The sequence below is a fragment of the Euphorbia lathyris genome, chromosome 1 (genome assembly GCF_963576675.1).
Source record: "Euphorbia lathyris chromosome 1, ddEupLath1.1, whole genome shotgun sequence".
In the NCBI taxonomy this organism is placed as follows: domain Eukaryota; kingdom Viridiplantae; phylum Streptophyta; class Magnoliopsida; order Malpighiales; family Euphorbiaceae; genus Euphorbia; species Euphorbia lathyris.
Genome location: NC_088910.1, coordinates 70,098,476 through 70,113,110, shown reverse-complemented (window position 1 = coordinate 70,113,110; position 14,635 = coordinate 70,098,476). Strand labels below are relative to the sequence as shown.

The window sequence follows — 14,635 nt, the reverse complement described above, 5'->3', positions numbered from 1 at the left end:
GGTAAATTTTTCTGGAAAAACCATCTGTCACGTCTGACATGCTGTTTCAAAAAATTTCTTTCCCTTCTGATGTATCTATATACTGGATTTCTTTTCTGTAGACTCCTTCTGTGAATTTATATTAATAATCAAATCTCTAGTTTATCTTCTTGAGAAAACTTGGATTTTTTTCCTGTTTATCTGCAAACAATCTGAATGCAAACGTTAAATAACAACGAGGATTTAGTCCTAGTGACCATCCTCAAAATAAATAAATAAAAACTATAAAATAAATAAATACATATATTATAAACCAAGGTTCGGAATAAAACACGAAAAACATAAATTTTTGTTAAAAATTTTGGCGTTCTCCGGCAACGGCGCGAAAAACTTGTTCAGTGATTTCCGCAAGTGCACGGTTTCGCTTGTAATAATAAAAATATATCGATCCCACAGGGAACGTTTTTCAATAAAAACTTATTTATGTGTAGTTTAAATACGACTTAAGGTTTATAAAAACAGATAATCGTTATTTGAAATTGGTTTTGAGATTGATTAAATAAGAATTAAGTTAGAATATGTAGAATGTTAGAGATCAATTCTGTTTTGAATATGAATTACAAAACAGAAACGTTTAGTGTTTAAAATAAGAGATTTATTGTGTTCATTTGCATTAAGCAAAGAAAACAACTTTAAACTTTGTATAAATTAAGAAAGTGTAATAATATAAACTCCTTCAATTAAAAGGCTTTGAACCGCAGACAATCCTCCTACGGTCGGGTTAGATTGCTACCTTAACCAAATTAACACTTATTTCCGATAAGCCGACTTAACGATCATATCGTCCTTAAGAATGAATTTGCTTAAGTGTTCAACAAAGTTTCCTTGTAAAGATATTAGATTTAACTACGTTTTAATGAAAACACCAGAACTCACTTCGGATCTTTTACCAAAATGCTACATAAAATTATATTGAATCGAATGAACTTTATTAGATGAAATGTGAATTTGATACAAGTTTACAGAGAATAAAAAGCATGGAAGCATTCAAGAGGACTTAGTGAGTCCGGGTTGTCTATCCTTCCTCAAACCTCGTTAGAGTTTGTCAGGCTCCGGGGTCGAATCCGCTACTTAATCTTCTCGCTGAATTTTCGGAATAGAAATGGTTCTTCTACTACCAAAATGTAAACTAGTTTGAACAGATCTTAATCTAAATCTAATTGCTACTGTGTTTGTAATTAATTTAAGAACAACTTGTGTACGGCAAGATTGCTTTTACAAAAATGAAATATAATCTCTGGCTCATTTCTGAGTTAGAGTTTCTGCATAAATTCTGCACTCTTCTTAATTAATCTAACTCTCTATTAAACTCTGAAATCAACTCTTTATTTATAGATGTTGAAGAGTCGTGTCTAAGGGTCGTGTCTGCTGCGAAGAGATGTTTCTATCCACCCGAACGGACGCGTTTCTTTGAAATTAAACATGTGAAGGATGTGCTGCAGGAATTTCTGATGTTACCGAGAATGGCAAATCTCTTCCGAGATTAGAGGGGCAGGTTTTGGTCTTCAAAACGGAGGAGAGGGATGGTTGGAAAACGCGTGTCGCGACCGAGAATAGGGAATCTCGGTCGCGACACGGGTGTTTATTCCCGTCTCCAACTTCATTTCCCATCTTCGTTTTGGTGCGTTTGATTTTCTTCGTCTTTGACTCTTTTCGTAGGGTTTTTCCTTCGTTTCTGACCTTTTCGCTCCTATTTGGATTTTACCAAATATTTAGGTATCTTGCATGAAAGAAACATATTCGGACGTAAAAGTACTCTAAATAGATATAAACAGCACGATTTCATAGCAAAACTGATGTAAATATTAATGATGTTTTAGGTATATTTTGGGCTTAACAGAAACTTAGATGAACTAATCTCTCTCTATATATGATTACACAAATATGAAAATGATTGTGTATAGGCGCTTTGCTCATGTTTTTCACTTTTGCAATATATCTCTTTTTCACTTGAATGATCAGTGTGAAAATGAATCTTGAGCTAGGCTGTTATATGTTGAGCATTTAAACTTCCCATTTAAATTAGAAGATAGTCGTTGTGAAGAAACATCTTATGTTCTTCTTTGGATCTTTTGACTTGCTCCTCCTATTTTTCCGTTTAAAGAAATAGATGTTTGACAATTCAGATGCCAATTGACCGTTGAGACGTGTGTCCAATGATCTGCTTTTGAATTCTGAACTTGCAGACATACAGACTGTGCATTTCCTTAATCATGATTGTCGAGAGAGATATGTTGTCTAACAGACTTCTGTCTTCTAAAAATTTACCAGAAATGGAAAGTATTTTGTTGACTTTCACGTGGGCTTCTGTTTCTGGGTTTTGCGATGTTTCGACTTGGGCCTTTATTTTTATTAAGGCCTTTTTACTTTTATGTATTGCTTCAAATATTTTTCACATGGACCCTGATGACCATGTGAATTTGGTCATTCAACGTTAGATGTAAGCTGATTAAATCTAAGTCTTAGATGCTTTGAATCTCCACATTAGGATTTTAATCAACCTATATCTAACGGTGAATGACCAAATTCACCGTGGTCATTAGTAATAAAAAAAACATTAATTCAATTCTGAATTTTAATACCTTGGGGATCTAATTCCTTAAATCGTTATTTTTGTCAAAATCAAAAACTTCATCAAAATTGGGTTTCAACATATCTCTAGTAGATCTCCTCGCTGGAACATGGAAAAATTCAAGAAAGACAAACCTGGATAATGAATTAGGTTGAGTGTCATTTCCAGGCAGGATGACTGGAGAAGGAATTGTAATTTTAGAAGGAGAAACTTCTGAGGATATGTTATGGTTATCAATAGAAGAGATTGAATGGAAAGAGTCAATTATTGAGGATCCATATGTGGGAAAGATGAAGATAAATGTGTAAATTCCACCATACTAGAAGAATCCGAGTCCTTATAGTATAATATCCATACTCACACACGGAGTTTGTGAGTATGGATATTATACAATTTCCACCCTTTCTTTCCATGAGAATGTCCTAGATAGATATACAAATGTGATCTATCATCAAATTTCCCTTGTGGAACATGATTAATAGCATATGTTATACACTCAAATATTCTCAACGTGCAATAATCAGGATCTTAATTATATAGAATTCGATAGAGAGACTTCTAACCCAAAATGATTGTAGGATGGATATTAATTAGATTGTGACTTGTAGAATGGCCTCTTCCCAGAACTTTATTGGCAATTTTACCTGTTTCAATAAGGCTCTGGCTACAATGAGCAAGTTTCTTTGTCTTCTCTCTACCACGTCGTTCTACTCAGGTGTATAGACACATGTTTTTTATGAATAATTCACAACCTTGAAAACACAGATAGTGTGTATTGTCTTGTGAACTCAGTCTCATTGTCAGATCTAACAACTTTGACATGAGCATCAAATTAAGTCTAAACCATTAATACAAATTTCCCAATCAACTTAGGAACCTGGTCCTTAGTTTTAAAAAGGATAAACCACATAGCCGTAGAAAAATCGTCAACAATTGTCAAGAAAAACCTATCTCCAGTCAATGAAACTTGTTTGTAGGACCCAACGATCCATATAAAATAAATCGAATGTATGTAAAGATTTAGTTACACTATTACGGCTTGTTTGGTTTATGGAATATGGAGGGAATAGAATAGTTATTCATTAAGAATTCCTATTCCAACCTTTGGTTCAACTTTTTTTTTGTGGAATAACTATTCAATGGAATGTGTATTCCATAAGTGAAGGAATAGGGATTCCTTGATTCAACCTAGGAATGGCTATTCCTAAGCAATATCATCCTTTATTCCCAAAATTACCCTCTAGCTAATTTCTCAAATCTTATGAATTTTGACAAATCCATAATTTATATCCTAAAAAAACGGGGAAATCGTTACAAAATGCGAAAAATATGAAAACACAAAAGAATGTGAATAACACGAAAACATTACAGAATACAAAACCTTGAAAAAATGCAAAATGAAACGTGAAAATACAAAAACATGAACAAACACAAAAAAAAAACGTGAATAACATAAAAATGTGACAAAACAGGGAAATTACAATCTTATGGTATGGTCGGGAAATGTTGGTTCCCTCTTATATATTGCCCGTTGGAATTTGAAGAGGTTGACTTTTATAATTTAGATGGTACAGTCAATTCTTCTCTAGTGGGAGTTCCAAGTTTTTGAACAAGATACCTTGTCCATGTCTTTCTTTTAGGCTTTTCCTCGTCTGTTCGTTGATTTCCAGCATGCAAAACGACCCAAAAAACCAACAGAGTGGGAATAAAATAAGTTATGATGTCTGGTCACTGATGGAGCCATCTAAATAGATATTTCATGTTTGCTTAGCCAAATGTTACTGAATCGTTGTATGTTGGTTATACGTAGAAATTTCATGTTTTATGCATCAATGCTTTTAATTTGGAAATTTTTAGTTGAGACTTGAGAGTCAATTTTTGTTGTGTATTTATTTTCTTTGAATCGTTAATAAGTAGTCTACAATATTGATGCAGCTATGGAAATATGACATGGGGTCTCTTTTTACTGAGTTTGTCTTCTAGGCAAGATCATCTTGATGTGACAGACAATTATTATTATTATTACAATGATGTATCACAACCGTGGAACCATTTTTGTTATTTTTATTAAATTGCATACTCTTTGAATTATTTTGAAATAGTGATTGTGGCATTTCTACTTATATAAAGTGGTGATAGAAATATTCTTTCTTTTTGTTGTTTTCGGGTTTCCACCTCCTTTCCTTTTTTTTTTTGTATTTTTACAGGTTTTCCATTTTTCGTGTTTTTACAAAATAAAAAAAAAATCATTTTTTTCTTTTTTTCATATTTTTTTAGTCTTTCACGTTTCCCACTTTTCTGTTTTTTTTAATATTTTTAAAATAAGATATATTAAATATTTGAATTGAAGGTAATAATTAAAATTTTAAAAGAAACAAGAAATTACATTTGTGGACTATATTGTTTTTTTGAATAAAAAAGTTATCTCTTCCATTTTGTCTTATTCCATCAACCAAATTTAGGAATAACTATCCTTTAAAATAGTCATTCTATTCCATTCCGCTAACCAAACAAGCCCTTAAAGTAAATTTTCTTGAGTAGACTCTTTCTCTTCTCCCCCTCCCTATTTCATTTTTATTAATAATTTATTATTAAAATCTCTTTCCTCTTTTGTTGGAAATGACATATTTTAACTTCAGCTAATAATATGAATCTGAAAATTAACAAGCACAATGCCTGACCTCAACGGCAAATACTTGCCATTGACTATTGAGTATAGACGTTATAACTTGAACAAAAGAAATGTGGATTTATATGAAAAATGAAATTTACCATTAATATATTTGTAACTGACAACTTGAACAAAAAAAAATTGTGGATTTATATGAAAAATGAAATTTACCATTAATATATTTGAACACATCCATTTTGTATACACCAAATTTTCTGACAGTATAAAATTAAAGGAATTTCGCATATCTGCAAAAATGCCTACAAGAAAACCTATAACACAAGAATATAAGCTCATTACTGTAGGTTGCAGCTTCTTTTCCATATTGGAAAATGCAACAGATGGTTGAAACGGGAATCAAGTAGCTAACTTTAACCTACAAGGAATCAATGGTGCCGCTTTTAAGTCTCTCCATCCGGGCTTGAAGCCCAGATAATGCCTTCTCATCCATGGGAAGAACCCCTCCTCCCTGTACAGGATTTTCAATAGTGACAGTGATGGTGTCAGTTGTATGAGGGACCTGACCAGGGACTCCATTGTTTAAGTTGTCTAATAGCTTGCTTCCTGAAACAGGATTCCCACCAGCAGCAGCCAACTGCATGCTCTTCATCCTTTCTCTAATTGCATCTAATGTTCCACTAGTTACTGCAGTCCTACCATTAATTATATTAAGCAAATGTATGTAGATAAGATTAATTGAATTCAAATCAAGATAAGATTACCTCCACTTGTAAATTTTTCATTTCTTTGATCACCCAAAGTATTCTCCGAAATGAGACCTCTTGAATTAGTACTTCTGTTGTCTTCCGAGTATGACGGAGGTAGGTGAAAGTTTGTTGGCTCTGTTTTTATACTGAATGATTTAGTGTCATTTAAAGAGTTCGTTTGCACTGGTGAGAGAGGTGCAAATTCAGGAGAGGAAATATTTAGAGCAGATGGTGGGGGGGTTGGCATTGGCAAACTAGATGGTGTCCTTCCAGCAGCAGCATTTTTCTCCATCTTCAAGAAAGCCAAAATTCACTTAAAAATCTACACATTCTTCCACATCAACAAACAATCAGATACAAACCTGTGCCAAACCATCTCTGATGTATGTGCGGAATGCTTCACTCGCATTTTGCAGTTGAGCAAATATATCAACCTACAATTTAAAATTATTATAAAGAGAACAGGACTACTAACCATTTTCAAATGCATAGATAAAGGAGTGCATATCCAATGCCAACCAGTTCATTAAAATCGGTCACTTTATTACTTGGGTTGGGTCCATCAACAATTAGTGACTTTTCATCGAAGAAACAACTTTTAATCTAAATTATTCACTTCAAAATTAATATATAATTATTTAAATATTAAAATTCAAATTCAATTTAAAAAAGCACTTGAACAACTAAATTCGAAGTTTTAAAATATTTTCAACCTATAAACTAAATATAAATATGCATTGTCTATATATGCATAGTTAAAATTCTACGTATATTTTATTTATATTATAGTTATATAACATAATCGGGATTTTTCGGTTTCGGCTAACCATCGAGTTATATTACATGGAAATGAAAACGGATACAGAAACAATATTATAAAAATATAGGAAACGGAAACATGGGGAAAACATTTAAATAATGAAAATGTGCTGACAGTGATTGTCTAGAAAATTATCTAGAAAATACTAGGGATTTACTGAACATGTGATTGGCATTGATCCACTTATGAATACACATTACATCCTAGGAAACGAGTTTTCCAAAAAATTTAAATTACAGAAATGTGACCCGAAACGTCTGACAAGTTTCCAAAACCAAATGCGGAAATGTAAAAACACACTACAATCAAAGTTATCGAGCAACATAGAACATTGTTTTTTGAAACGAAAAATCATTCCCTGGTCCATCGGTTTCAGTTAGCCTATTTTTCGGTTTCAAAAATCGGTTAGTTCTGTCGGCCCTAATAAAAGACCCAATAGAGGTTCTAATTGCAAGCATCCAATAATTCTAGCAAAAAAAACAGTGGGAACACATTTTCAGAACTTACCTTGGGGTAAAGTTGTGTAATACGATATAATTCATATAGGCCAATTGTACATGTTTGCTTGTCCCCGATTTTCTTGAATATTGCAGCAAGCTCTTGCTGTAGTCATTAAGAAATGATATTAGCATTGTTGAGCTGTGAATGAATAACGAAAAATAAATGAAAGATAATAATAAAACGACTATATAATGCCCGACATAAAACAAGTATTACCTTTAACTGGGCATCAGCAGAATGGGTAGCAGATGATGCATTGTTAGCCGCAGAATCACCCCAATGGGTTTGGCCCACAGGCCCCGTTGAGGTCAACATTCTTGCTGCAGCTAGAGTCTGCAAAGGTGTGAATGAACCGTGAAATTTATGCCAAAACTAAAATAACTCGAGGAATTGCAATGTCTAACTTGTTACCTCAAGGTTAAGATCAATGTAAGCTAGTATAATTGGCTGAGGTTTCATGTCAATAGGAACCATGGAAAGATGACCCTTTATTGCAGCTCCACAAAGCTTAACAAGTTCATGTAGAACAGTTTTCACCATGCGCAATGGCTTGTCATCCGCTCCAGCTCTTAAAATTAAAAAATAGCAAATGAAACAGTTCAGTTGAACAAAGGAAAAAAGGAAGGCAGAATAACATCCAGCATCAAGCAAATAATTGAACACTTGGTATACTAGAATTCAATAAGAGGGGAGAGCCACAGAGATTAATGCATACCTTCTCCTAATTTCTTCCATCCCCAGTTCTTGCAAATATACATGGATGCTTTGAAGGATGCGATCAAGATCGACATCATATATAGTGCTCTGAAGAACCTATACCCATGAAAAAATTGATAAAATGACAACAAACAAGAATAAACATGATTCATAAACAAACACACATTTGAAATGCATAATATCAATTCCAAAAGGAAACAGAAGATAGGTGCCAGCAAGCAGTGGAAGACTTTTCCCCTGACAGGCCTATCTCACTTGTAGAAAACCATGTAATAAGGATACCATGTAATCTAAGAGACTACATAACATAATAAACGCAAGATCAGTACAGATATATAAACAAGATTCTCCCTAAATTATTCCTATAATTAAACAAACATAGAGACCCCACTAGCAGCCATCTAGCTGTCATAGCAGCCTTAGACATGCTTACATTTATTACCTGACTTATTTTCTTTTCAACCAAGTGGTAAGTACCAATAAACCTGCAACATGATTCACAAGATCGCAGCTTGTGCGATGCAGAATGGCACAAATCAAGATATTCGAAACTCAAACTCACCCAAACATAATAGTAGATGGAATATAGAATTCAGGGAATACAAAATGGCAGAGCTTCTGCTTACAGCGGCCAAAACATAACAACCAATTCCTACTTATAATCAGCCTATTACCTAAACTACCCTCCAACTCACTCACTCCAGAACCTTCCTACCAATGGAATAGGTCATTCTCTAACATTACCCACCCCTTGACGAACAGCAGAATCAGACAACCATCACCAAGTTTATTGAACCTCAACATGAGCCACATCACCTCTCAAAACACCAGTTAACCAATTCCAGCAATTCAAAGAGAAGTTCGCCTTCTCCAGATCAGAAGGAATTCTCGATCCTACTCCATCTGGTACCTTCCAGGGAGAAATCTCTGGTAATAAAGGAGTTGTATCTTTGATGGATTTGAGGCAGAATTATGGGCTAGCAAATGTAGTAAATATATCCAGATCTTTCAAGTGAGTGAGGAAAAACGTGTAGATCTGGTAGGACTCTTCATGCAAGTAAGAGCAGAGAAATGGTATTGGAATTGGAAGCCCAGCCATTCTGGTACAACTTGGCCAGAATTCATCGATGAAGTGATCAAACGATTTCCTGATAATGTGATCCTCGATGCAGTGGAGCAACTGACTCAGCTCAGACAAACTACCACGGTAGAAACCTATCAGGATCCATTCGAAGAGATTAAACTACGCCTGGAAAAGTTGTATCCCACTATCACTGAAGCATTCTACTAGTTTCATTACTAGACTCAAACCTGAGCTACGCACCTCTGTAAGGTCTTTCCAACCTGAAGATCTATACACTCAACAGGCTAAGTACCAGGAATTACATGTTAAGGAAATGATGGAAGCCCTGAAACCCAAACCAACCTTTTGTTCACCCTTACCAAACAAAACCTGGACACCAAACACTCCATCCAAATAAATACTATTCCTACCACTACACTACCCACAAATTACCTCAACCTAACCAAAATTCAACCACTCGACCTTCACCCATGAAAATAAATCCTGGAGTTTGTTGGCGTTGTGTATTTTTCAGGCCACATTTGTACTACCAAAAAATTACACACTATGGAGACTCAAGAGGAGGAATTTGAACCAACTTGTGAAGAAATATAGGAGGTAGAAGTTCCAAATCCAAATTTCCCTGAGTAAGAGCAAATTTTCCTCTCAATTCATGCCTTAAATGGAGGAAAAACCAGTGGAACTCTTTCTGATTGATAGTGCAATGACTCCTCTTGGACTATGCATCATACCATGTTCAATTTTAATTTTCGAGTTCTTGAATTAGGAGAGTATGATTTGATTTTGGGAGCTGATTGGATGAGGGCACATACACCTGTTACGTTTGATTTTGAGCAAAATAGGCTGATTCTGTACAAAGATAAAAAAGGAAGTAGAGCTTAAGGGTACAGATGTTGCTGAAATGTCCCTTAAACAGATGACTCTTAAGTCAATAAACAGTTTAATCTCTAAAGGATGGAGAGGTGTTTCATTGCCTTGTTCCTCATGACCATTACTGATGAAAGCCCCACTTCACCCTGACCTTTTACCACCAGCATCACCTTATGTACCCCTAATACATCAATACCCCAAGCCTTATTCCTACCACCCACTGCCTTACCACCAAAATGAACTCATGACCATTCCATACCCATAAAAACTACTGAACCATACAGGTATTCATTCCATAATGAAATAGAAAGATTGATAGCTGAAATGCTTAAAACTGGGGTTATTCAGCCAAGCACAAGCCCCTATGCTTCCTCGTTCTACTTGTGAAAAACAAAGAAGGTAGCTTCAGTTTTCACTAAGCTTGATTTAAAGTCTGGTTATCACCAGATTCGTATGAGGGAAGAAGATATACCCAAAACTGCCTTCAAAACACATGCAGGGCATTATGAATTCTTGGTGATGCCCGTTGGCCTAACCAATGCTCCCGCTACTTTTCAATCACTAATGAATACTATATTTCAGGTTTATATTGGTTTTCTTTGATGACATCCTAATCTATAGTAAGACACGGGAGGAGCACTTACAACATTTGGAGCTTACCTTTCAATAGTTATCTCAGCACCAACTATTTGCAAAGGGGTCTAAGTGTGATATAGCTCTGTCATATGTGGCTCACTTGGGGCACATCATTATTAAAATTGCTGTCATGGCTGAATGGCCTTTACCAACCACCCTAAAGAGCCTTAGAGGATTTCTAGGCCTCATAGACTATTACAGGAGATTCATTAAGGGTTATGGAGCTATCAGTAAACCCTTAACCGATCTCCTTAAAAAAGACCAGTTTCAGTGGACCACTATTGCTACCGAAGCATTCATGAAGCTTAAGAAGCTCATGACCCAGGCACCTTTATTGGCCCTGCCTGATTTCAGTTAGCCCTTTGTGCTAGAATGTGATGCTAGTGGTTCAAGCATAGGTGCAGTGCTAATACAACATGGTCGGCCCATTTGTTTCCTTTCTAAGAGTCTCAGTCCTTATGAGTGAGAATTGCTGGCAATTGTGCAGGCTTACACTACTTGGAGACATTATTTGGAGAATTCTCCGGTCATTATTTATTAAGACAGACCATGAGGGCATAAAGCACCTCCTTGATCAGAAACTCCACATTTATATACAACAAAAAGGCATAACCAAACTGTTGGGTTTGGATTATACCATTCATTACAAAAAGGGACGGGACAATAAGGTTGTCAATGCCTTATCTCGACAAATGGAAGGGAACATGGAGTTGCAGGCAATCAGTTTAGTGCTTCCCACTTGGTTAGAAGAAGTCCAAGCTTCTTATGAAGGAGATATTGTTACAGAGTTGAGAGCAAAAATCCTCTCTTCTTGTCACAACTCCTCATTTGGGGGTAATTTTGGGGTTAAAGGAACTTTAACCAGGCTACAACATCAGTTTTTCTGGCCAAAGATGAAAGAAGAAGTCCTAAAGTGGATATCCTCATGTCTTAGGTGTAAGACAGATCATGCTGCCTATCCTGGCTTGTTATAGCCTTTACCCGTTCCTCAAGGTGCATGGAAGGATATCTCAATGGATTTCATTGAGATATTGCCACGATCAAAGGGCTTTGATACCATCCTCGTGGTAGTGGATCGATTCACAAAGACTGGTCATCTCATTCTTCTCTCTCACCCTTTTAATGCAGCGATAGTTGCCAAGGCCTTTTTAGACTCAGTTTCAAGCTCCATGGCATGCCCCAATCCATCATATCCGACAGAGACAAGGTTTTCACAGGCACCTTTTGGAAGGAATCGATGAAGCTCTTAGGCATTCAACTTAAGTTTAGCAGTGCCTATACCATCCTCAAACGGATGGTCAAACTGAAAGACTAAATAAGTGTTTGGAAGGGTATCTTCGAAGTATGTGTTTCCTTAATCCTAAGAAGTGGTATGATTGGCTGAGTTTAGCAGAATACTGGTATAATAACAGTTATCGTAGCTCTATCAGAATGAGTCCCTATCAAGCCCTCTATGGTCAAATTCCTCAACTTCCTATAGCAACTATCCCCAACTCCACACAGGTTGCAGTTGTGGAGGAATTCCTCACTGACAAGGAACAATTGAGCACTTATCTCAATTCTTGCCTTGCTAACAGATAAACATCGTTCTGACAGGTCATGTAAGGTTGGGGACATGGTCTTCCTTAAACTTCAACTCCCTCCTGATTGCAAACTACACCCTGTATTTCATGTTTCCCTCCTTAAGAAGCATTTACATCGTGCTATTCCCACCTTCACAACCTTGCCCCTATCGTGGACCCTGACTACATTAATACTACTCTCTCTCTCTCTCCTCTATCTTTCTTCTATTTTGGATTGACAATTGTGCAGAATCAGTGGTGACAGTCATGCATGTAATTGTTTCAAAATTTCCCCACCTTGCGACCACTCTTGAAGAAATTCAAGAATATATGCTTGGATAATTCACACATTGGTGAAAACGGGTGCTACGGAAACTGAAGGACGCTCCCCTAAAAGATGAAATTCTACTCTTTTCTACACTTCTAAATTGTTGATACAATAGAAGAGAACAATATTAGGAAATGGTTCACCTAAGACTAGTATTTCTTAGGGAAAAAATTATACTCTTCTGCCAGTACCTAAAAATGATACAACAGATTTTAAACAGTATATGCAATCTCAATCTGCCCTCGTTCAAGCCCTAGGCAAGCTTAACGCCCATTCAGAGCCTGAAAATTCATGTATAATGAACAAGAAGTCCAGTCAACCACTGATGCACTTTGACAATTTGAGACACTCAAGGTAAACAACAATAGCTAGTTCCTTAAAGAATTTTAATGTTTCTGTTCTCGTTTCATTTGTTCCTCTCTCTTATCAGCTCATTCCTTTGGTAATGATAAAGATGAGTAAACCATATAATAACCGTTAATGCCACCATGACATCAATAATCCAAATCGTGTGCTATTAGGGAACAACTTTCTATGACAGCTACTAACAACAAATGTAATCTGGCATCAGACTCCATAGGATAATTATCCATTTCACGTAAGACCACCAACTGTACCATATCTCTCAAGCAAGCAGGCAAGGCTCAAAGAAGCAACTAAAATTACCTTGGTGAGTTTAATCAGGCATTTGACAACAAGATCAGAGAACTTCTGATTTCTGATGGCAAATGTCTCACTTGACGCGGGTGAAGGCCATCTTGAGGGATCCAGTGGACTTAAGAGATTAATCAGGACAGCAAAGGATGAAGTTCGATCAGCATTATCCTGTATGTACAACCACTTATAAGGTAGGAAGTAAAACATATCTTAAACTTGATAAGAAAAGAAGCATGTCAGTTAAACCATCACCAAAATTTTAAGCATAAGCACATTCAATGCTTTCAATAGTTGGCTGCCGTCGTCCATATGGGGAACCCTTTCATCCAACAGCCAAAGTAGAAGCTCTGTTATTAGACTGTCCAGAGTGCTCTCTTTAACAGCATGAGCAAGTCTTTTATTTTGAAATGTCTACAGCAAATTCAATCAAGCAAAACACTATGTTAGAAATGCATCCTAACATAGTGGTTAGTTCTCCAAAAAGGAGTATTCAGTCTCTGCTTGTTATTCAGACCCTAATCATAGTGTTTAACCGTGTACACATGAAGAACTGGGAAAGAAGGCAGAACAATAAACAAGAACACTAGGCTGTAAACTTACCTGCATAAGTGTATTAAGAACGTATTTACAAGACCTTGACGAAGCTCCTGTCAAACTGAAGTCAAAAGTCTTGGCCACCTGTTTAGTCAAGAAATTAAGGAGTGGTGGACGCAGAAAATGCCCAAAAGAAACATAAGAGAATGAAGGTAAATATTCTCGATATCACTTGCCTTGCTAGCCAAGCATGAAACAAGTCTATCAGCATCTTTCACAAGTTCATTCATTAGACTGCCTTCTGGATCACCAGTGGCCTGTGCCAACTCATGGCACACAACTTTCATTCCTTCAACTGACTGCAACCAAACACACCAAAATTCAGAATCTCAATTTAATAAAACCATGTAAAAAAAAACATAATGCCGCAAAATAAAATTTTATCTGTGCATAATGAAATAAAATAAACAACTTAATGACCTAGTGATTACATAAAGCACAATACAAACCTGCTCTGGGGAGCCAAAGGATATGATATCCAAAGCTTCATTCCAGTCTGTAGGCCCATTGATGCTAGTAACTGCACGGGGCATTATCTGTCGTTCCATGTGAACTTCATGAGGGATGAAGTTTTTCCTACAAATGAATAACAGTTAGTATGACAAACAGGAATCAAATCATACTGTAAAAGTACACTGATCAATTTGAAAATGAGGAATTTTAAAAATGTTACCTAGAGAATGCTGGGCCCGGAACAGACAGTGGAGCTTCTCCACTTTGTTCTGCTAAGTCAAACCTAGCAGACATGAAGGAAACAATAAACACCAACTAAGGACAAAAAAGTACAAAACCCTAAACAAAAGCATCGATAGTTATTCAACCAACCAACAAAAGAAATTGGAAAACTTTAATATGCTTTATTACATATACCATGAGA

The 14,635-nt window shown here is 36.0% G+C and overlaps 1 protein-coding gene across 1 annotated transcript in view; it reads right to left on the bottom strand.

Annotated features, from left to right (window-relative positions):
* Positions 1-5,430: 5,430 nt before the first annotated feature.
* LOC136201252 (protein MOR1) overlaps positions 5,431-14,635 on the bottom strand; it is a 30,637-nt gene continuing 21,432 nt past the window's right edge. Inside the window, exons 42-54 of the mRNA XM_065991881.1 lie at positions 14,432-14,494; positions 14,208-14,334; positions 13,935-14,057; positions 13,765-13,842; positions 13,417-13,575; positions 13,174-13,332; positions 8,026-8,123; positions 7,722-7,878; positions 7,527-7,643; positions 7,317-7,412; positions 6,352-6,423; positions 6,005-6,281; positions 5,431-5,927 (exon numbers count right to left, since the gene is read on the bottom strand). Of these exons, the coding sequence (XP_065847953.1) occupies positions 5,659-5,927; positions 6,005-6,281; positions 6,352-6,423; positions 7,317-7,412; positions 7,527-7,643; positions 7,722-7,878; positions 8,026-8,123; positions 13,174-13,332; positions 13,417-13,575; positions 13,765-13,842; positions 13,935-14,057; positions 14,208-14,334; positions 14,432-14,494 (1,795 nt within the window). The 3' untranslated portion in view covers positions 5,431-5,658. The remainder of the gene's footprint in view (positions 5,928-6,004; positions 6,282-6,351; positions 6,424-7,316; positions 7,413-7,526; positions 7,644-7,721; positions 7,879-8,025; positions 8,124-13,173; positions 13,333-13,416; positions 13,576-13,764; positions 13,843-13,934; positions 14,058-14,207; positions 14,335-14,431; positions 14,495-14,635) is intronic.